Source organism: Paramormyrops kingsleyae, chromosome 9, assembly GCF_048594095.1.
Source record: "Paramormyrops kingsleyae isolate MSU_618 chromosome 9, PKINGS_0.4, whole genome shotgun sequence".
Taxonomy (NCBI): domain Eukaryota; kingdom Metazoa; phylum Chordata; class Actinopteri; order Osteoglossiformes; family Mormyridae; genus Paramormyrops; species Paramormyrops kingsleyae.
In genome coordinates, this window is record NC_132805.1 from 13367854 (window position 1) to 13390341 (window position 22488).

The window sequence follows — 22488 nt, forward strand, 5'->3', positions numbered from 1 at the left end:
GTTCAATGATAGTTTTGCACGGGTATTCACTGTCGAGGACACTAGTAACTTACCAGTTCTTATTACTAATTCAACATCGTCTATAACTAATATATATATATAACTGAAGCTGATGTTTTGCAAAGCCTAGCTAAGCTCAAAATAAATAAATCACAGGGCCCTGATGGCATCTTACCTATAGTGTTAAAAGAGATGAGGGATATTATTTGCCGACCCTTAACATTACTGTTTCAAAAATCCTTATCTGAAGGTGTGGTACCTTCTGATTGGAAGCATGCCAACATAACGCCCATTTTCAAAAAAGGGGATAGAAGTAATTTGTCAAACTATAGGCCAATCAGTCTAACTTGTATAACTGGTAAAGTTATGGAGGCTATAATCAAAGAGAAAATGGTAGATTACCTGGACTCAAATAACATTTTGAGGGATAGCCAGCATGGATTTAGGAGAGGTAGATCCTGTTTAACAAATCTGTTGGAGTTTTTTGAGGAAGCTACTCAGGAAGTTGATGATAAGAAGGCCTATGATGTCATCTATTTAGATTTCCAAAAGGCTTTTGATGTTGTTCCCCACAAGAGGCTCTCACTTAAACTCAAAGCGACAGGTATTTTAGGAACTATAGCGACTTGGATTGATAACTGGTTAACGGATAGGAAGCAGCGAGTAGTTATAAGAGGCTCGATGTCACAGTGGGCCTGCGTTCATAGTGGGGTACCGCAGGGTTCAATTTTAGGACCACTTTTGTTCCTAATTTACATAAATGATATAGACACCAATATATACAGTAAACTGGTGAAATTTGCAGATGACACCAAGGTGGGTGGTGTAGCAGATACTGAACTAGCGGCTCAGCAGCTACAGCGGGATCTTAATTTAATTAGTGACTGGGCTGACACCTGGCAGATGAAATTTAACATAGACAAATGTAAGGTACTCCATGTAGGGAGCAGAAATATAAAGTACAGGTATTTTATGGGACCTACTGAAATAAAGGTAGCTGATTATGAGAAAGACCTTGGTGTGTATGTTGATGCTTCCATGTCTCATTCTCGCCAGTGTGGGGAAGCAATAAAAAAGGCCAATAGGATGTTGGGGTACATCTCCAGGTGTGTGGAGTTTAAGTCAAGGGAGGTAATGCTAAGATTATACAATTCCTTGGTGAGACCTCACCTAGAATATTGTGTACAGGTTTGGTCACCATATCTTAAAAAGGACATAGCGGCCTTAGAAAAGGTGCAGCGTAGGGCCACAAGAATGATTCCTGGTCTTAGAGGAATGTCATACGAGGAAAGGTTATTTGAGCTAAATCTGTTCAGCCTCAAGCAAAGGAGACTGAGGGGGGACATGATCCAGGTCTATAAGATTCTAACAGGTTTGGATGCTGTTCAACCGAATAGTTACTTCAGCATTAGTTCAAATACAAGAACTCGTGGCCATAGGTGGAAATTAGCGGGAGAACATTTCAAACTGGATTTAAGGAAGCACTTCTTTACACAGCGTGTAGTCAGAGTATGGAATAGTCTTCCTGATAACGTAGTGCAAGCTGAATCCTTGGGTTCCTTTAAATCAGAGCTAGATAAGATTTTAACAACTCTGAGCTATTAGTTAAGTTCTCCCCAAGCGAGCTCGATGGGCCGAATGGCCTCCTCTCGTTTGTATAGTTCTTATGTTCTTATGTTCTTATGTTCTGAAGGAGTTGGAGTTTATGGAGGGACTTGTTCGGGAGACCAAAAAGGAGACAGTTACAATAATTAATCCTAGAAGTGACGAGGCTATGAACAAGGATGGCAGCAGCATGGGGAGTGAGAAAGGGACGGAGTCGGTTTATGTTGCGCAGATAGAATTATGCTGACTGGGTGATATGATTGATGTGTAGGGTGACCAGAAATCCATGTCAGGGAGGACACTTTCAGCTACTTCGGGTTTTACAAACTACTTCCAAATTGAAAGGCTCCTGTGCTCGCCCAAATAGTTCAGCTTTTCTTGTGCTTTGACTATTTTGTTTCCTTGACTGAAAGACTCATCCAGCTGTTTCACATTAGCATTAGTGACACATGCATGATTATAGGAGACTGACCAATCAGCACACAGCAAGAACTCGGTGCTCAAGTGAAATCCAGATCCCTTTAATTGAAATGGTAATTTACAATTCCTGTCCTAGCTCAGAGTGTCCTCCCTGACATGGATTATCTGGTCACCCTATTAATGTGTGACTGAAGTGAAAGAGTATTATCAAGGATGACGCCCAGACTCTTAACCTGGGTGGAGAAGTGGATAGCGGAATTATCAATGTTGATGGAGAAACTGTGGGATTTAGTTAGAGCGGAAGTTGTACCAATGAGTAGAACTTCAGTTTTATTGCTATTGAGTTTGAGAAAGTTGGAGGTGAACCATGATGTAATCTCCATTAGACAGTATGAGAGGGAAGAGGGTGGAAAGGAGCAGCTAGGTTTGGAGGAGATATAGTGTTGGGTGTCATCAGCGTAACAGTGAAAATTGATATTAAATTTCCTAAATATGTGGCCAAGAGGTAGCATGTAAATAATGAATAAAAGGGGCCCCAATACTGAACCCTGGGGAACACCTGCTGAAACGGGGAATGAATGTAAGGAATGAGATTTGAGTTGGATAAACTGAGTGCGGCCAGAGAGATATCAGGTGAACCAAGCAAGTGGAGTATGACTGATGCCAATGGATGATAATCTAATCAGAAGAATATTGTGAGAAAAAGTGTAAAAGGCTGCGCTCAGATCTAGGATGAGAATGGTGAGAAGACCAGAATCTGCCGCCATCAAGAGGTCATTGGTGATTTTAAGTAATGCTGTTTCTGTACTATGGAAGGGGCGAAAACCAGACTGGAATTGTTCATAGAGGTTATGGTTACTGAGGTGTGTGTGAAGCTGGGAGGCAACAACTTTCTCAAGAATTTTTTAAATAAAAGGGAGGTTTGATATAAGACAAAGTTTATCAAAAAGTTATAGGGATCTGCATCTGGTTTTTTAAGAATCAGAGTAAGAGAAGCAGTTTTGAGTGATGGAGGAACAACTCCAGTGTTAAGGGAAGAGTGGATAATGGTAGTAATGAGGGGGGCCAGGGAGGGGAGACAGGTTTTAACTAGTGCTGTCAAATGATAATTTTTTTTTTTATCAGATTAATCACAGGTTTGCTGTGGATTAATTTAGATTAATCACGATTAAATATCATTCATTTTTTATCTATATTAATCGCATTTCATTTTGCATGAGCAAACAGACTCAAGAAAAAAGGGAATATATATGCACTTAACATGTTTATTGAACATCTTGAACACGAGTTGGATGCATTCCATCTGCCACAGAAGTGCAATATCATGGACCCATATCAAAAAGCAAGATTTTTTTGCTTAGCCGGACAGCTAGTCGGATTTAAGGTACCTCAGTTTAAATGGTCTTTATCTTCGTTCACTTACAATTAGCCCGAACTACCGTAAATACCGACAGATAATCCGAGTAATAATGAAATTCAGTTCTAGCCCGGTTAATTGCCATTGTTAGCAAGATTAGTTGATAACACATTACGCGCGGTGCTTTATGTATAAAACTCTGTAGCAACACATCCACAGATAAGTTGGACGGTATAGTGTGTGCGACCGATTTAATGAGCCACAAATGAGAAATACTGCTTTTAAAAACAGTATAAAACTACAACTTTCCCTTCTGTTGATAAAGGGCGCAGCCATCTTGGATTCTGAACTCGGGACCCTCTTTGCTGCTCCGAGATATTTCTCAGATCTCCGAGAAATGGGAGTGTGCATGTCATCACTTCCGGCTTCAAAACTTGGAATCCGACTCGTAATATGAGGACAAATGGAATGCAGCAAAACTGCCCAAAATGGGTTGACAGAGACATTTCAGGGATTTTGAGTCATTCTGTGCTGCAGATGGGTTAATTGCGTTAAAAATTTTAATCAGATTAATCATGATGATGGATTAATCCGCGTTAACCTGTTAATTTTGACAGCCCTAGTTTTAACTAGAGTAGTGGGTAGAGTAAACTGACTGCAGATTTTAAAGCAGCTACTAGCAGCCAGCACAAATATCACCAAGTAACACAACACTACACAAGTGTGTTTTTAGTCTAAACTCAAATACTGAGACTGAGCCTGAATCTTGCACATATGCTGGAAGACTATTCCACAGCTGCAGAGCTCTATAAGAGAATGGGCTGCCTATAACCTAGTTTCGGGGCAGCGTGTGGCTCAGTGGACTAAGCCGTGTGCCTGTAATCACAAGGTCACCAGTTCAAGCCCAGCCTCAGCACGTCTGCAGGTCCTTGAGCAAGACCCTCAACCCCCACCTCCCTGGGCACCACTACAGGTGGCTGCCCTTCGCGGACAACTTGCTCTACAAAGAGCTCTATAAGAGAATGCTCTGCAGACTGCCACAGTTCTTTCTACCCTATGTAGTAATAGATATCCTGCTCCTTGAGATAGAAGCAAGTGAGGAAGGTTGTAAAAGGCCAGTAGATCTCTAAGGTATTCTGGTGCAAGTCCATTCAGTGCTTTATAAGTTACTTTTATAAGCTAGTTTGGGGGCAGCGTGTGGCTCAGTGGCTCAGTGTTGCTACAAAGAGCAAGTTGAGGGAGGCATAAAAATAATTTCCCCACGGGGATTAATAAAGTGTAAATTATTATTATTATTATTATTATTATTATTAATAGCAATATTTTGTAGTTAATCCGAGACTTAACTGGAAGATAGTGAAGGGAGCATTGAATAGAGGTACAGTAATATGATCAATTTTTTGGTTTGTATTCACTGAAGTTTATGTATGGGCAACCAGAAAGGAGGGCATTACAGTAGTAGTTATAAAAGCATGTATACGTTTTTCTGCATCATGACAGGAGAGCATCTTCTAATGCTTGGCTATGTTCCGTAGATGGTAGAACAAAGTTCTAGTAATACATATTTGAGCATCAAAACATAAATCTGAATCAACCAGGACACCAAGATCTCTGACCACTGTGTTAGGCTGAGTAGGAAGACCACTGAGTTTGAGGTTTTCAAAAAATATATAGAGCAGCCTTAGGCCCAACTAACAGTATTTCTGTTTTTTTCTGTGTAATAAAGTCATCTTAAGAGCTTGTGGGACTTGTGAGTTTAACTCATTGTATAGGTTAACCTATATAGATTTTTTTTTTTTAATTAAAAAATAAATAAATAAAATGTTAAAAATTGGGGCAGTGGTGGCCTAATGGTTAGGGAAGCACACCTGTACTTGAAAGATTGCTGGTTTGAATCGCCAACCAGCAAGGTACTGCTGAGGTACCCTGAGCAAGATACCACCCCCAAGCACTGCTCCCTGGGTGCTGAATTAGCTGCCCCTGCTATGTCACAATGTCACATATAGGGTAAATGCAGAGGATACATTTCATTGTTGTGCACTGTGGTGTGTCAACACTGATCACCAAATTCTAAACAGGAGTTTTTGTTCTCTTCTAGTAAGCTGGAGAGATACACAGATCTAGCAGTCACTAGTGCTTGTCTATACTTAGAGAAGCTCTCTTTCCATGTAGATCTGAAAACTTCTAGTTTAGTTGAGTGCCATTTGTGCTCTTGCTTGCGTGAAGCCTGTTTAAGTTATTATCTCTGTGTGTTATTTTCTTAAGTGGAGCTACAAGATCTGGAGTGCCGCGAAACGATTTCACCATGTTCATGGTTACCTTTTCAAGTTCATTTTCACAGGAGGCTTCAGATGTTAAGGTTGAAGGACTGTGGAAGTTGATTATAAAATGTTGTTGTAGATAATGAGGCTATGGAACATCTGATATAAATGTACCGTTAATGATAGGAGAAGAATGACTAAATATATTGCACTCAGAACACGGAACAGGAGCCATGGCGATATACTCACATGAAACGGGGAAAACTCCGGGCTTGGAAGTAAAGTCCTTGAAAGTTGACGGTGTGCTAACAACTTGTTATATACGGATTACAAATTAGCAATATTTAGCAATGTATTTAATTTAAGCAGTTAAAGTGATATATTTTGCAGGTTTGTAGAGTGTAGAGGATATTAATAGAGATCTCGCTTAGTTGCTACACGTTAGCACTAAACAAGCCGCGTCGAGTTAAAACTGGCGGAAGCCAAAATATGCTGTATTGTATTACTGTTACCTTATAAATGCTACTCGATGAACTATTGTATAAAAGCAATAACATACTCAAAGTTGCGTAGTTGTACTCCAATATATCATGGCTGTGATTTGGTCGTAGGTACAAGGCCGCAAGCTGAGTACAACCACACTCCTTCTCGTATGTTATTGCTTAATTATGAATGCTCTATGAAGCTCTCATCTATGACGATAAATACATTCATAATGCAGTACAAAGTATCCTTAATTCTTATACTTACCAGTATAATGCATTATAAAGGTATTTATAGTTCATATGCAAATTAAACATAGCTGACAACAATAACTGAGAATCATGAAATTTGGTGTCATTGTGCAATATTCCTTCTGCTATTCAGGCTAGGTAAAAGACACAGGTTGGGCTTATGGTGGTGCTACAGTGTCCATAGGCCCTTATAGTAGTAAGGTAGATATTACAAAGCCATACATACACAAAGTGCTTCCATACTCAATACACATTCATCTACAGACATTCTTATGGAACATTTGATGGTAAATGTGGTCAAAGCTTCTATTCAGGACATAGTGTTTGGACCCAATTAATTGCCTCCTGCAGCTATAATATTTGTCTTGTCCTTAACATTCAGTTCATCAATCACATGTACCACATTCTTCCCTGAATTTCACAGGATGAGGTAAGAGCACAAGCTCAGGAAAGGCAATAAAATGGTTGGAAAGAGTGGGGCGTACTGGGAAACTTGGTTCAGTGTTAGATAATGGCTCTTTATAAATGGGAGATGGGTACTCAGAAATTATTCTCAAGGAGAGTTTACATTGAAAAAAAAACGTACCTTTTCTATTTTGTTCAAAATACAAGTAGAACTAAAGTAGTGAATGTGTCTTTTTTTTAAATACAAATATATATTTACAAAAATCTCAAATGCTTATTTAGTTAGGGATCTATGCGGAACAGGTCCAAATCAAACATCCTGCAAGGTAATGTCACTCAGAGGCATTACATGTATATAAATAGTAATGGTGTAGCAATTCTGAAACTGATGCCAAAACCACAATACAAACGATCGCATGTCTTCCGGAACCGTGACCCCTCCCCCCCAACCTGCTGCCACTGAAGCTTGTTGACCTCTCATTACTTTAATAAAAGGGATGTGAATCTTTGGGCTATAAATCCATCTGATCATGGATTCTTTTGTGTACGATTCGATTTCATGACAATTTAAAAAAATGATTCAATGCAGTTTGATTAATAAGCAAAACTTTGATTCAGCAATTAAATTCAATATGAGGCCATACTGCATGATATACAGTGGTGCCTGCAGTTCACAAACACAATCCATTCCAGGAAAGTGGTCGTGAACCAATTTGTATGCAAACCAAGGCAATTTTTCCTATAAGAAAGCATTGAAATTCAATTCATTCGTTCACAAGCCTACCAAATAATATTTTTTGTTAATTAATTTCCAGGTTGTTATAGTAAAAACAAAACACAATATAGTGTGGCGACAGGCGGACCGAGGCATCGCGGGAGCAGAGAGAGACATGGAGACTTGCTTACTGGGGAAATCACACTCTTTATTAACAGTCCTTAACCCTTGTATTGTTGTTGTTGTTAATGTTAATGGTTGCATTTCCTTATTGTGGCATGTGTGTTTTTCCGTGTCTTGTGTGTACCCGGCCCGATCCTCGCATGTATTTAGTGTGTGTAAATCTCTCACCATGTGTGCATCTCGCAGTTTGGCATCTTACAACCTTGTGTTTCCCGTCTGTGTATTTGGGTTTGGTGTTCGTCGGGTGCCTGTTGTGGTCCTTCTATATACAATTGCACGCGGGGTATGCTGGACATGCGCCCTGCCAGTGCTACACTAGTATAAAAAAAAGAATCTGGTCAAGGAATCTGTTCGTCAACCAAATTTTGTACACTAGCCAATGCATTTTTTTCATGAAATTTTTGGTCGGAAACCAAATTGTAGACCACAGCGTTTGTGAACCGTAGGCACCACTGTAGTGCAAAATAAACATGAATTCCCTTATTATTTCTTGGGCAATGTTATGAACTTGATACATTGTATTGTTACATCTAAGATATCTACTTCAACAAAGGGTTGTAATTAGGCCTAGTTAGCCGCCCAAATAAATATGTATTTTTATTAAGTCATGAATAGTTTGCCATCAGCCCCCCCTAATAAACACTCAGGCTCCTATCCATTCATCTAACTACACCCCTGCTTCAAAAAAATTTTTCACCTTAAAAGGAAACACTTAAAATTAAACATCATACCTTATCTATGTGTGGAGAGAGAGAGGTTATTGTATATCATTTTTTTACATTCAGATTAGTACTAATTTTCAAAACAACATTTTTATAGAACAGATATACACTATGCAGGCATCAGGTTGGATTGAAACAGTTTGCTTCATCCTCATGTTTTATGCTTAACTTTTGACAATGAGGAATGTGGATGTCACGCCCCGCTCTGTCCGATCCTAATGTGTGCCACGCCCACCTCGTTACCTCCTGTTTCTGCCTGATTGTTCCCACCTGTTGCTCGTTACCCTTAGCTTGTCTTTTGTATTTAGTCCGTGTCTCAGTTAGTTTCCCCAAATCTGTCATTGTCGTGTCCGTGGATGTCCCTGCGTGTTTGTCTCTTGCCTATTAAACCCCTGATTACCTGTGAGTACGGCTTGCTCGCCTTCTTCCCTGCTCACCTGCCTGCCGAAACGTGACAGTGGACTATTGTAGTTTTAAGATTTTGAATAGAAATAGAAAATGAGTGAGTCAGGTTGTTGTAGATGAAACTTCCCGAAAAATATGAACTGATCGACCTGGTATAGCTAATTAGTCTGATAGTCCCGATTGCCGACCCGTCTTTGGTATGGGTGCTAGTTTCCAGACTTCGTAAATTTCAATGGAAAAAAAATTACAACAAAAAATGACTTAATTATAGTAATACATAAGTTTCCAACCATTAAAAAATTATCTGGACATTAAGCCACAGATATTAGAACATTAATAAAATTTATTAGACTATGCATGTCTTGTTTGTTTACATGAATAATGTATAACTAAAACTCGTAGAAATTGGTTTATATTTGTGTAGTATCTCGCAACTGTCAAGATTTAAACCAGACCATGTCTGTGCATATAGTGCAAGTTGTTTGGGTATTTCAAGTGTTTTTTATTTTGTGGAATTTTTCAAATAGGGGGCACAGGCTAAGTGGTGGAAACACTTTTGCAACTATATAAACAGTAAACAACATTTTTTTTTTTAATTCTACTTTAAAAATGGCAATTACAGCGTGATTCATTTGAGGAAAATTTGTAACAATTTAGATCTAATTTTAATTCTGAGTTTTACAATGTAATTTTAAGATAGGCCTGCACAATTGTAAAAATTTTTTTTTAAAACAACCTCAAGTCACATCTCTGTGCGATTTGTTCTGTCCTCAGTCATTTAATTCCTATTTTGATTAATGGATTTTGAGGGGAAAAAAAAGAAAAATATACTCAGCAAAAAAAGAAACGTCCCTTTTTCAGGACTGTATTTCAACAATAATGTTGTAAAAATCCAAATAACTTTACAGATCTTCAATGTAAAGGGTTTAAACAATGTTTTCCATGCATGTTCAATTAACCTTAATCAATTAATTAACATGCACCTGTGGAATGGTCGTTAAGACCTTAACAGCTTACAGAAAGTAGGCATTTAAGGTCACAGTTCTAAAAACGCAGGACACTAAAGAGACTTGTCTACCGACTGTGAAAAACACCCAAAGAAAGATGCCCAGGGTCCCTGCTCATCTGCGTGAACATGCATTAGGCATGTTGCAGGGAGGCATGAGGACTGCTGATGTGGCTAGGGCAATAAATTGCCATGTCCGCACTGTGAGACGCCTAAGAGGAGACAGGAAGGACAGCTGATCATCCTCGCAGTGGAACACCAAGTGTAACAACACCTGCACAGGATCGGTACATCCGAATATCACACCTGCGTGACAGGTACAGGATGGCCACAACAACTGCCCGAGTCACACCAGGAACACACAATCCCTCCATCAGTGCTCAGACTGTCCGCAATAGGCTGAGAGAGGCTGGACTGAGGGCTTGTGTGTTCCTGGTGTGACTCGGGCAGTTGTTGTGGCCATCCTGTACCTGTCACGTAGGTGTGATATTCGGATGTGCATGTTAATTAATTGATTATGGTTAATTGAACATGCATGGAAAACATTGTTTAGACTCTTTACAATGAAGATCTGTAAAGTTATTTGGATTTTTACAACATTATTGTTGAAATACAGTCCTGAAAAAGGGACGTTTCTTTTTTTGCTGAGTGTATATATAACAGTGTTTTTTTTTGGTTTATTATTATTATTATTACTTTCTTTGTTGAAAGTGGTCATGGTGCTCCACCTTGTGGCTATTTTTGTTGTAGTAAGCGTTTGCTTATTATTTCTTTTACTTACAGTTTTTTCCAATCATTTTCACACTTGTCTCAATACCATGTCCACTTTTTCAAAACACTTAACACAGTGGGCTGTACCAATACACAACTGAGCACACCACTTAACCTTTGGTGCAAAATGCCCTACAACCACCAAAACGTTTCACAATTCACCCAAAAGTGACTCATGCTGCCATAACCATGACAAATGCTGTCAGCCAACAACACTACTGGGGCACTCAACCAACAACTTTCAGCATTGCAAATTACATACAGTATATAAAGTGTGGCTGTATCCTCCAGTTTGGAACAAATTACTGTCATGTTGCATTGTAAAAATAAAATAAACAAGAACTACTTTTGCGTGTGAAAATTGTAATACCAACCAATTCTGAAATGCTGCAATATATTTCATTAGAAATCATGTAAGTGTTGCTGTTTCTTTTTTGCAGTATGTAAATATTTCATTCCTAGCAGAAAATGCAATCCAAAGATGGCCCCTTTTGTACATATGGCAAATTGGCACTAACCAAACAAATTCCTAGATAGGTTCTTAGCTGAAATTTCAGGCTGGTGTGTGTTTTCATTCAGCTTTCCAACTTCAACCATTGTAAAATGCTTGGGATGATCTAGGGCAGGGGTCTCCAACTCCAGACCTGGAGAGCTACTGTCCAGTAGGTTTTTCTATCCTACCTGGCTTCTGATGAGTCACACCTATACTCAAGTAAATACCAGGAACAGGTGTGGCTCATCAGAAGCCAGGTAGGATAGAAAACCTACTGGACAGTAGCTCTCCAGGTCTGGAGTTGGAGATCTCTGATCTAGGGGGATGGTGGTGGTCTAGTAGTTAGGGATCTGGCTGGGCTCCCATTAGGAACCCCAGAAGATTGTTAGTTCAATCCCAGGAGGTGCCATCATTGTGCCCCTGAGCAAGGCCCTTGACCCCAACTTGCTCCAGGGGGACTGTCTCTGTAGATATAGTACTTCACTGTAAGTCGCTTTGGATAAAAGTGCCTGCTAAATGAATACATGTAAATGCTGTACTGTAATATGTGTTGCCATACCCACTATTTTTGCATAGATTACATTGTGTTGCCTTGCAAAAAGGAAAGGGACACTCCATGGCCTCATTCGTATAGATCAGTGGTTCTCAACCGGTGGGGCGCGCCCCCCCGGGGGGGCGCGGACACTCTCGCGGGGGGGGCGCAAGTAGGCTACTGGATGGGAGGAAAAAAAACTGAAAAAATTGCAAATTTGTGATTTGTTTGGATTCATCGGATCTATTTTCGCTGCTAAAATAGACCAAAACGGTCATTATTTCATCAAAAATGAAAGTGACTTAATATTATTAACTTTTTTTTTTTGAACTCTTATATGAAATCAGTGTCACATTTTCAATCATGAGGTGATGGTAAATTAAGTGATGGTCAATTGTCAGCTCTCTTGGGCTTCAGGTCGTGTGATGTATGTTGCTGAACTGTATTCAAATGTTATAAATATAAAAACACCACATTTTGAAATTTAACTGCAGTATGTCAATTTAGTTTATTTGTGTGTGCTGCGCTCATAGACTTTAGAAAACGGCGCTCATTTGTTTGATTTCTCCTCGAGAAGCTGCGCAAGCCTCAAAAGTTTAAGGTCCTTGCACCCTGACTGAGTCCGAAACTGTCGTATTCGTTTTTCATATTCGTCATTTGGTGGCTCTCAATTGTCAAAAACACCCCTCAAAATATTTGCTACGGATACGAAAATTGCAGAAAATCGAACCATCCAAATTAATTTTTATGACGCACGGAAGTTGCACAGGCTGCAAACGTATAAAACGTGAGGTCGTATTTAGTTTTATATATATATATACACCCAAGATAGTCATGCAAAATGACTCATTTACAACAAATCGATCGGAGAAGGATACTTTTGTTTTTTTTTTTTTAATGTTTTGAATACATTTATTTTCTTACTTTACATAATAATAATAATGTATGTATGTGTGTATATATATATATATATATATATGTGTGTGTGTATATATATGTGTGTGTGTGTATATATGTATATATATGTGTGTGTGTATATATATGTATATATATGTGTGTGTGTATATATATGTATGTATGTGTGTGTGTGTGTGTGTATGTATATATATGTATATATATATGTGTTTCTGGGCAGCATTGATGCAGGAATATCCTGAACTCTGTGACGTCGCCTTTAAGATTCTCCTTCCTTTCGCGTCGACATATTTGTGTGAGGCAGGATTCTCAAAAATGACTGCACTCAAAACTAAATACCGCAATCGTGCACAAATCGAGGATGATTTGAGGCTATGTTTATCAAACATTGAGCCAAGAATTGAGGATCTTTGCAAGGCAAAGCAGGCTCAGGTCTGACATTAACATCACCTACCTGCAAGCTTCTGTAAAAAATGCAGATGATGCCTACTATTAGGCCTAGTAATAATAACAATAATAAAGCATAAATTAATATCAGAGGTCTGGTGTCAATTCCCAATTATAGCAATAGCCTAGTAATGATAATAGGCCTATACTGATGATGATGATGAAGATGATGATGATAATAATGATAATAATAATAATAATGTGGGCCTAAAAATAATAGCCTAGGGCTATCTATCTATCTATGCAAGGTGGTGTTTGGGATTGGGGGGGGGGGCACTGGGGCCCCAACTGCAATGAGCCAGCTTTGGGGGGGACCAGCTTGCAAAAGGTTGAGAACCACTGGTATAGATGATGTAGATGGTAACGAAGCAGCAAACAAAAACAAAATTAGGAAATTTCTGCTAAAAGCACAATTATTTGTGTTAGTGCAAGTGCATAGTGTCCTTTGTCTGTCAAAATGCAGCATGTTTCAATTGACAGTGCTCTAAATTTCATTAGGTTTTGACCTGAAAGTTAACTGTTTTGAACAGATTATCTAACCTCATGTGAAATCCCGATGTTCTCAGCTGTTTCTTATTTCATTAAGTCCTATATATTTAAGTCCACGTCAGAGTATGTATCCCCAGTCATGTCATTGAAGTTACATGTTCCTATGTGTGGATTGAGTCCGAATAAACCCCGTTTGTTTATATCTACGGCTCCCTTCGCATGCTTATCGGCTCCTGGTGTGATAATTGTATGTTTAAAAATCAGTTTAAGGTTTACCTACACTGCTTCTGCATGAGTGCTGTGTGCATTCTTTGAGAAAATCATAATCATTTTCATCCTTGCTGTTTAAATCACTCCTAGACAAGTTTTTGAGAAATTTATATTGAACTCCTTTCTGTTTTAGAAATACAGTAGTACCTCAGTTCTCAAACTCATTAGAACTTGAATTTCTTAAAAGTCGAACCAACCAATTTGAAAAAAAAATGACCTAGAACTCTATCTGAATCTCAGAAGTTGAACTGTGAACACCGACCTAAGATAACTTGCATGCGTGGGGGAATGAGTCACACGGCACGTCTCTCAGCGGAAACAAAGGGTAACGCTTCAGTCTCCGCCTCGCATTCGTCATGATAGCATCGTGCATGTTTACACTAGCTGAATACATATATTTAGACAGTAAAAATACATTTAGACAATGACAGACAGTAACAGTAATTATATAATAAAATACATTTAAAAATAAAGATTTCTTATTAATATCATTAATAATAAACCATTAATACATTTAATTATAATATTGTCATGCTGAGCAGGGATGGAACGGAGACAAAGGCGCAGACGTCAGGGTATCGGGGAATACTGGGTTTAATTACAGGTAAGGCAGGCAAAACGCAGGCAGACAATACAATGACAGGATTGTGGAAACGAACTGAAATGCAGATGAAATACAGAGGACTAATGACAACAACCAGAAACAGCTGATCACACAGGGATTCCACATGAAGTTAATGAGGGGGCGTGGCACACGGAAGGAGCAGACGATCGGAGAAGGATACTTTTGTTTTTTTTTTTTTAAATGTTTTGAATACATTTATTTTCTTACTTTACAAATTACTGTTTTGATAAATGTGCTTAGATGTTTAGTACAGTATATGCCCTTCTTGTTTTATCCTGTTCATTTTGTGATAAAATGCTAAAAAAAACATATTTAGGTGTAATTTTTTGGGGCCGGGAACCAATTAATTGTTTTTCCATTATTTCTTATGAGGAAAATTTGATCAGAACTCGAACTTTTTAGGATTCGAACCTGAGTTCTGAACGGATTAAGTTCAAGTTCTGAGGTACCACTGTACTCCAATATTTATTACAACATCACAATTTCAAATTACTTAGAAATTGTCCTGGTATACTATACAAAATATTTCTTTTTATGTTATCCTAATCTCTGGTTCTTCCGACCATAGAGCAGTTAAAGCTTGGGTCACTTCACTTGTCCACGCATGCATCACATTTTTTTTAATTATTATTTTTTCCTCGGTTATCATTGTTCTCTGAGTTTGCAACCATTCTCAGGATGATGGTTGTATTGCATTTCAGAGGCAGGCTATTTGCATAAACATTCAACAAAGAAAGCATTTCAAGTACCCCACTGGCACTTTTGGTATGGCTGTTTTGGTTACCCTAATTGAATGGGCAATTGAGCATTTCCTTTCTGTTGTCAGAAGTTGATAAGCCGGTCCTGGATCAATAATATGTTTGGCACAGTCATGATTTGATGTTAACTTTTGCAGTTTGAGTGCAAAAAAACATTTAAATTTAAGGGAAAAAAAATCATTACAGAGAATCATGATCTCAATTCTAAGCAAACATATCGAGATTCACATTTTTTTTTCGTGTAGCCCTACCATGCAGTTGAATCTATAGGATTTCTGCTTGATGCATCGAGTAAATTAATTAATCATTACAGCACTAGCTACTAATGTTACAAAAGCATTTTCTTCATTTCAACTGCAGGTGTCACGTGACTATTTTGGTCCAATCATGATCGAATGATCACACCAGCCATGAAATAATCAATCCTTTATTGTCCCTCATGGGGAAATTCTTTTTACACCTCCCTCAACTTGCTCTTTGTGGAGCATGCTGTCCACGAAGGGCAGCCACCTGTAGCGGCGCCCAGGGAGCTGGGGGTTAAGGGCCTTGCTCAAGGACTTCTCTTTAGTGTTCCAAATTGTTGGTGATTAATAACACAGAGATTTCACAGATTCTTCATATTAACCTTCACCCTCCCGGTCAAAAGATAAATAAATAAAACAAAAAAAATTGAGGCATTAACCATGCTCAAAAATCAAGGTCTGAACAAACCGTAGCTCTGGAAAATCATTACATCAATACTAAATGGATACATTATACACTCACCTAAAGGATTATTAGGAACACCATACTAATACGGTGTTTGACCCCCTTTCGCCTTCAGAACTGCCTTAATTCTACGTGGCATTGATTCAACAAGGTGCTGAAAGCATTCTTTAGAAATGTTGGCCCATATTGATAGGATAGCATCTTGCAGTTGATGGAGATTTGTGGGATGCACATCCAGGGCACGAAGCTCCCGTTCCACCACATCCCAAAGATGCTCTATTGGGTTGAGATCTGGTGACTGTGGGGGCCATTTTAGTACAGTGAACTCATTGTCATGTTCAAGAAACCAATTTGAAATGATTCGAGCTTTGTGACATGGTGCATTATCCTGCTGGAAGTAGCCATCAGAGGATGGGTACATGGTGGTCATAAAGGGATGGACATGGTCAGAAACAATGCTCAGGTAGGCCGTGGCATTTAAACGATGCCCGATTGGCACTAAGGGGCCTAAAGTGTGCCAAGAAAACATCCCCCACACCATTACACCACCACCACCAGCCTGCACAGTGGTAACAAGGCATGATGGATCCATGTTCTCATTCTGTTTACGCCAAATTCTGACTCTACCATTTGAATGTCTCAAGAGAAATCGAGACTCATCAGACCAGGCAACATTTTTCCAGTCTTCAACTGTCCAATTTTGGTGAGCTCATGCAAATTGTAGCCTCTTTTTCCTATTTGTAGTGGAGATGAGTGGTACCCGGTGGGGTCTTCTGCTGTTGTAGCCCATCCGCCTCAAGGTTGTGCGTGTTGTGGCTTCACAAATGCTTTGCTGCATACCTCGGTTGTAACGAGTGGTTATTTCAGTCAAAGTTGCTCTTCTATCAGCTTGAATCAGTCGGCCCATTCTCCTCTGACCTCTAGCATCAACAAGGCATTTTCGCCCATAGGACTGCCGCATACTGGATGTTTTTCCCTTTGCACACCATTCTTTGGAAACCCTAGAAATGGTTGTGCGTGAAAATCCCAGTAACTGAGCAGATTGTGAAATACTCAGACCGGCCCATCTGGCACCAACAACCATGCCACGCTTAAAATTGCTTAAATCACCTTTCTTTCCCATTCTGACATTCAGTTTGGAGTTCAGGAGATTGTCTTGACCAGGACCACACCCCTAAATCCATTGAAGCAACTGCCATGTGATTGGTTGATTAGATAATTGCATTAATGAGAAATTGAACAGGTGTTCCTAATAATCCTTTAGGTGAGTGTATATTGTGGCTGTAAATTGATGAAAAAATTAACTAATCATTTTACTGTGATTAATCGCACCTACCATTAAAATTTATAATCATTAATATTTATACAATGAATCCCAAAATTAATGAAGAATTAACACAAAGGGTAGAATACGGGTAATTCTAATATACATGTCAATATTCTCTCATCTTTAATATGAGTTTGGAGAACAACTCAAAATGCAACTTTATTGTCTGAATTGTCTAATTTACCTGTGCTGTATTTAATCAGCTTTGTTGTATTACCATTTATTTCTCCAGCCCCGATGATCGCGTGCCGATAGCAGGTACTATCACTGATGGAGAGGGGTAAGGATGGGCACTCTAACCAGTCTGCAGCTACACAGCCCCAGACACAGCCGGGTGCGATGGACTGTGACAGTCTTTTCCTGCACAGCACTAAAATTTTCCATCAGTAGTGCCACAGCAGCCATTCTGTCGCTCCATTGAGCCTCCGCTGCTCCCTCAATGAGCCGTGGGTGTCCGACAGTCTGTCGTTGGTTTTTCCCTCCTCAGGCATTTCTCCTCTGGAGGGTCCGCTAGTCTGCTCCTTCCATGGCTGCTGGCCTTTATGCTGCTCCTCCGCTCTTCATTCAGGGACATCCTTCCTAGTCAGTGGTCTGCAGCCGTGCTTGTTTAGGGGTAGAGTCACTTTGGTGCTGTGCTTAGTGCAGGGTCTCCTGTCAGACGATGAGAGCAGCAGATGAGATCCTTAGCCTTAGTGTTTCTTGCCTGATACAGTGTTGATTTCCATATAACAGCTCATCCACTCAGACAGCTGTTTCTTCTTGGGGTGATGGTGGGCGGTGTTGTGCTCTGCCTGGGAGTCGGCGCTGTGGCAGCATGTATCGCTCTTCAGAAGAAGAGGTGAGATTCAGTGCATTAACCATAAGTCACCATGCAAGATGTTAAGTGGATGTCAATACATTTTCTGTACATTTGTTTCCCACATGGTCATTGAACTGTATTTTATAATTGCGTATAATATGTAGCGATCCAGCTCACCAACAAGCAGACACTGATATATTACTTCAAGATGTATGTGTTAGTTTCAGTAACGTCACTTCCCAGCCATTGTTTTTGGTCATAGCCACAAATGCAGGTGCTAAATTTGATAAAAACTGAACAGCACTGATGCCACCACAAGACACCTATAGGGTTGTGTTCTCATTAGGAGACCAGTTTCACATTTTGTTTCCTTGACGATTTCCTGAGCTTCTATGTTCTGTTAATGCAGACGTATCCAGAGAGACACCCCTTCTTGTCGCCAGGTGAGTCTGATCTTGCAGCCTTGATTGCTACCTTTACTCAAATGGAAACTGTAAAATTACCAAAAACAATAAAATCACACTTAAGTTTGTTACACAGTCATATGTTCATTTAATACACATTTGACTTCTAAAACAGTGGAGAAAAAAATTTGTATATAAATATACACACACAGCTCTGGAAAAAAATTGAGACCACTCCATATTTTTAAAAAATCTGCATTTTTGAATCCGGGTTTAATGCTGGTTTTGCTGACAGAAGACTACACTGAGCAGCAGGTTGCTTCCAAACTCAGAATTTGTAAGACTGCAGTAAAGATGAACAAGGTGAAGCAGGAGGCACTGGGAGTGACCAAAAATCAGCCAGGCAGAGAACGGAAGCGACTTTCTAATGCCAGAGATGACCTTCTAGTTATCCGACATTGTGTCATGACACCAAGTGACCTTGGGAAAATGGGAAACATTAAATGGTGTGAAGTGCACTGCAAGGACAGTTTGTAACAGGCTCCTAGAAGCAGGACTGAAGTCCCATATAGCGAGGAAGAAGCCCTTCATTAATGAGAAACAGAGAAGAGCCAGGCTGCAGTCCGCAAAAAATCAAAAGTATATTTTGCACAGATACCCATAAATTGTGAAATTTGTGAAACTCAGCATATTGCTGTGGTCTCATCTTTTTCCAGAGCTGTGTGCACATATATATATTTATTTATTTTTTCTTTTCTTCAAAATATTAACCAAACGTGAAGGCTGTCAAGAGTCCATACATCAATTAAGAGTTACAGTCACTCATCTTTCGTCTCAAACCTATTGTCTCGTAGAGTGATGCGTATGAAAACGTCATGGAGGCAGACTTCAGACCTAGCGCAGTGAGTACCTCAGCCCTTTGTGTGGGTTAAAGTCCATATTAGTGCTAATGTACACTCAGTGGCCATTTTATTAAGAATGCCTTCTCACTAATGCAAACAACCTCCAAGCAGCGAATCATGTGGCTGCAACTGAACATACACAACAGGCAGAACCAAGAAATTCTTTTGCACCGTGGTCCTCAAGACATGCAATGTCGTCTCACCCTGTACTCCATACTCCATAAGGACACAGATTTAACTGTTGTAAAGGTTGTAATATGAAACATTGGAGTAATTCAAAAATTATACAAACTTTATCATTAAATGAATTATAAATAAAAACAGAATTTATTCTCAAACAAAGGATTTGCATATAATGCATCTTCCTTCATATGAGACCTACAAGAAAAAACACCAGGAAATATAACTCGAATAGAGAAGACTCAAGTGTCCTCTCTGAAAGACATGAACATGTATCATACTAGTGAAAACCAACTGGGTTGTGCTTATTCCTACTCTGTTCATGGCAGTCAGCTTTACACAATAACATAAAAAGCAACTATCTATTTCTATTAATTTCAAGGCACTTGAAATTATTGGTGTTTTTACCCAGCATTGCCACACATTTTGCACCAAACGTGAAATTTATCCATATGTCGGTACATGATTTTCCAACCTAAAGCCGACTGTGGCTCAGACTCGGGTTGGGTGGTATCTAATTTTTGATATTGTCATACCAACCAGAGATCAGACGGTGGTATTTTGACAACACTATTCTATTATTTTTATATTTTGCCAATAACATTTACTGAACTGAGATGGGGTCCCCACAATAAAACCTCAGGCAGTGGGTGTCACGATCGCCGGGCAGGCGAGCTGGAAAACGGGCAAACAGAGCCGTAAAGACGGACAAACGGGGTTTATTCAAGTAACAAGACTAGCAGACGAGGAACAACACATGACAATACAATGACGAATCTGGGGAAGACTGACTGAGACTCGGACTAAATACATGAGACAAGGCAAAAGGAATAGGCAACAGGTGATGACAATCAGGAATCGACATGAGGTAATGAGGGGGCGTGGCACACACGAGGATCATTTGGAGCTGAACGTGACATAACCCCCCCCAAAGGCGTGCACATCGGGCACGAGACGGAGGGGACACAGAGGTAGCAGGAGGGAAAAGCGGCGCCCCGTCCGACGCCCCGAAGCCCTTAAAGGGGCAGTTGCTGGCTTACCTGCTCCGGACCTGCCTGCTCCGGATCTCATTTTACCATTTGTTGACGAATAATTTTCGTCATAGTCTTCATCAACGAAATTAACACTTATCTTAACAATTTTATACCTGCCATGATTCCAACATCCCAGAAACAGCTAGCCTTGTGGGAGTTTTACATTTAAGTCCAGGGTTTTCAGAGTATAGTGCAATAAATAAAATACATCCATTCGGTGGCATTACCTGTTTCAGAGAACACCTTGTTAATGAGACAGGTCAGAGGACAATTACCATTAAAGGTAGGGTATACATACAAAAATAAGCAGTGGCATGCAGAAAGGCCTCGCCGAATGAACTTGCCAATCCTTTAAGTGGTTCTGGAGACCAAAAGGGGTACCAAACAGGTACTGTGTTGGGGTACCCAATAATGTGGCCATTGTCTGTATATGGTTTCTTAAGTAATTTATATGAGATGTTGCTGTCACACTTTGATGTTGATTGATGCTGTTGTTCTGTTTCAGCTGATAGATGTTCAGCCCGTATCCTCTGACTCGGACCATATATACACTGTAAGGTTATATATTGCTAACACCTGAGCTGACTAAGATCCAAAACTGACTGAAAATGAAGGAAGCTTAATCTTGCTTGCTACAGATTCTTTTTCTTCTCATATATAGGGCCTGCTGTTTAGTGATACATCCACCTACAGCATCTTGAACAAGTAGGTCCAGAATTTTTCTCACCTCAACAACCTTAAAATCACAACACAATGCCTCACATAAGGGCAAGGACTGGGGGAACCAGTGATGTCATCAGTACAGTGTGTTTACCTCTAGTTCACTATCCTGCAAGTTTTATTTGACCATGTTTTATGTTGTCTGTTTCAGCCATTTATTTTGAAGCATGGGAGATGTATATTTCCTTTTCTATTTCTCTTTCTCTCACAGGCCCTGAAGGAGGCATGGGCTGAGGGGTGGTTTGTGGCTCAGGGTTAGGATGCTGTGCCTGTGATCATAAAGTGGCTGTTTCATATCCTGGGGATGGCAGAGTTATTGCCCCATTGGGCGACCTGAGTGAGGCCCTGAACCCCAACTGCTCCAGAGCCGGCCTTCACAAAAACATGCATTTCTTTGGATAAAAGCATCTGCTAAGCATTCAATTAGATTTTTTTTTTAATCCAGGATTCCTTCCTGTCAGGGTCAGTTCCTGTTGTCCCAGTCTGTGTCCTTTTACCCATTGTCAGTCTGTAGTGTTTCCTTTGCTCCCTGTCAGCTGCATGGCTCAATGAGCTGAGTATGCAGCTACGATGTTAACCCTCAGTTATGTGTTTGAATCCCACCTCCTCTGTTTTTGTATTTTGTTCCCTAGTTTTTCATTGTATGAGTTTTTCTAGTTCCTGTGTTTTGGTTAAATTCTTTGTGCCTGTGCTTGTGCTTGTGTTTCTACCTGTCTGTTATTCCCAGTGTTAGAGTCTGTTTTTCCTGTTTTCTTGGTTAGTTCTTAGTTTCCCTGTTTAGTCCCTTTGAGTTAATTAGTTTCACCTGTGACCTGTTTTCCCAACCTTGTTCATTAATCTCACCTGCCCCATGTTAGTCTTGTTACCCCTCTATATTTAAGTCCCTGCCTCTATTTGTTGAATGTGTTGGATATTGCATATTGCCTACCTGCCCTGTTTTGTAATTAGTCTTTGTTTATCCCCATTTAATTTTGTAGTGTTTCTTGTGTTTTTCTGTTTGTTTAATAAATCCCCATTTGTCCTTTGAGCCACAAGTGGGTCGTCCACATATCTGCCTGCATCATGCCACGTCCTCGTTCCAAACCCACCCGGATCCCTGACACTTCCCTGTGAACTTTTTGCAAAAGTTTTGAGTAGCTATCAAACAATAAGATCAATCTGTTTTGAATTATTTTTTTTAAATATCTCTGGATGTTGGAGTTTATAAATATATATTTAAAGTGATTCGATAAGAGTTTGTTGAAAGTTAGATCAGCCTCACAAAAATTTGCCAAAGTCTTTATAACAGATACAAAAAATTA

General features: G+C 39.7%; 1 protein-coding gene across 4 annotated transcripts in view; it reads left to right on the top strand.

Annotated features, from left to right (window-relative positions):
• The window catches only part of LOC111847744 (nectin-3-like), a 28219-nt gene extending 6005 nt beyond the window's left edge, over positions 1 to 22214 (top strand). For 2 of the 4 annotated variants that reach the window (XM_023819195.2, XM_072715903.1), the window contains 6 exons: positions 17881 to 17986; positions 18357 to 18390; positions 19206 to 19253; positions 20973 to 21020; positions 21129 to 21172; positions 21399 to 22214. In XM_023819195.2, the coding sequence (XP_023674963.2) occupies positions 17881 to 17986; positions 18357 to 18390; positions 19206 to 19253; positions 20973 to 21020; positions 21129 to 21172; positions 21399 to 21405 (287 nt within the window). In that variant the 3' untranslated portion in view covers positions 21406 to 22214. The remainder of the gene's footprint in view (positions 1 to 17880; positions 17987 to 18356; positions 18391 to 19205; positions 19254 to 20972; positions 21021 to 21128; positions 21173 to 21398) is intronic. The other 2 variants (XM_023819196.2, XM_072715904.1) reach the window with 2 other exon arrangements.
• The last annotated feature ends 274 nt before the right edge of the window (positions 22215 to 22488 follow it).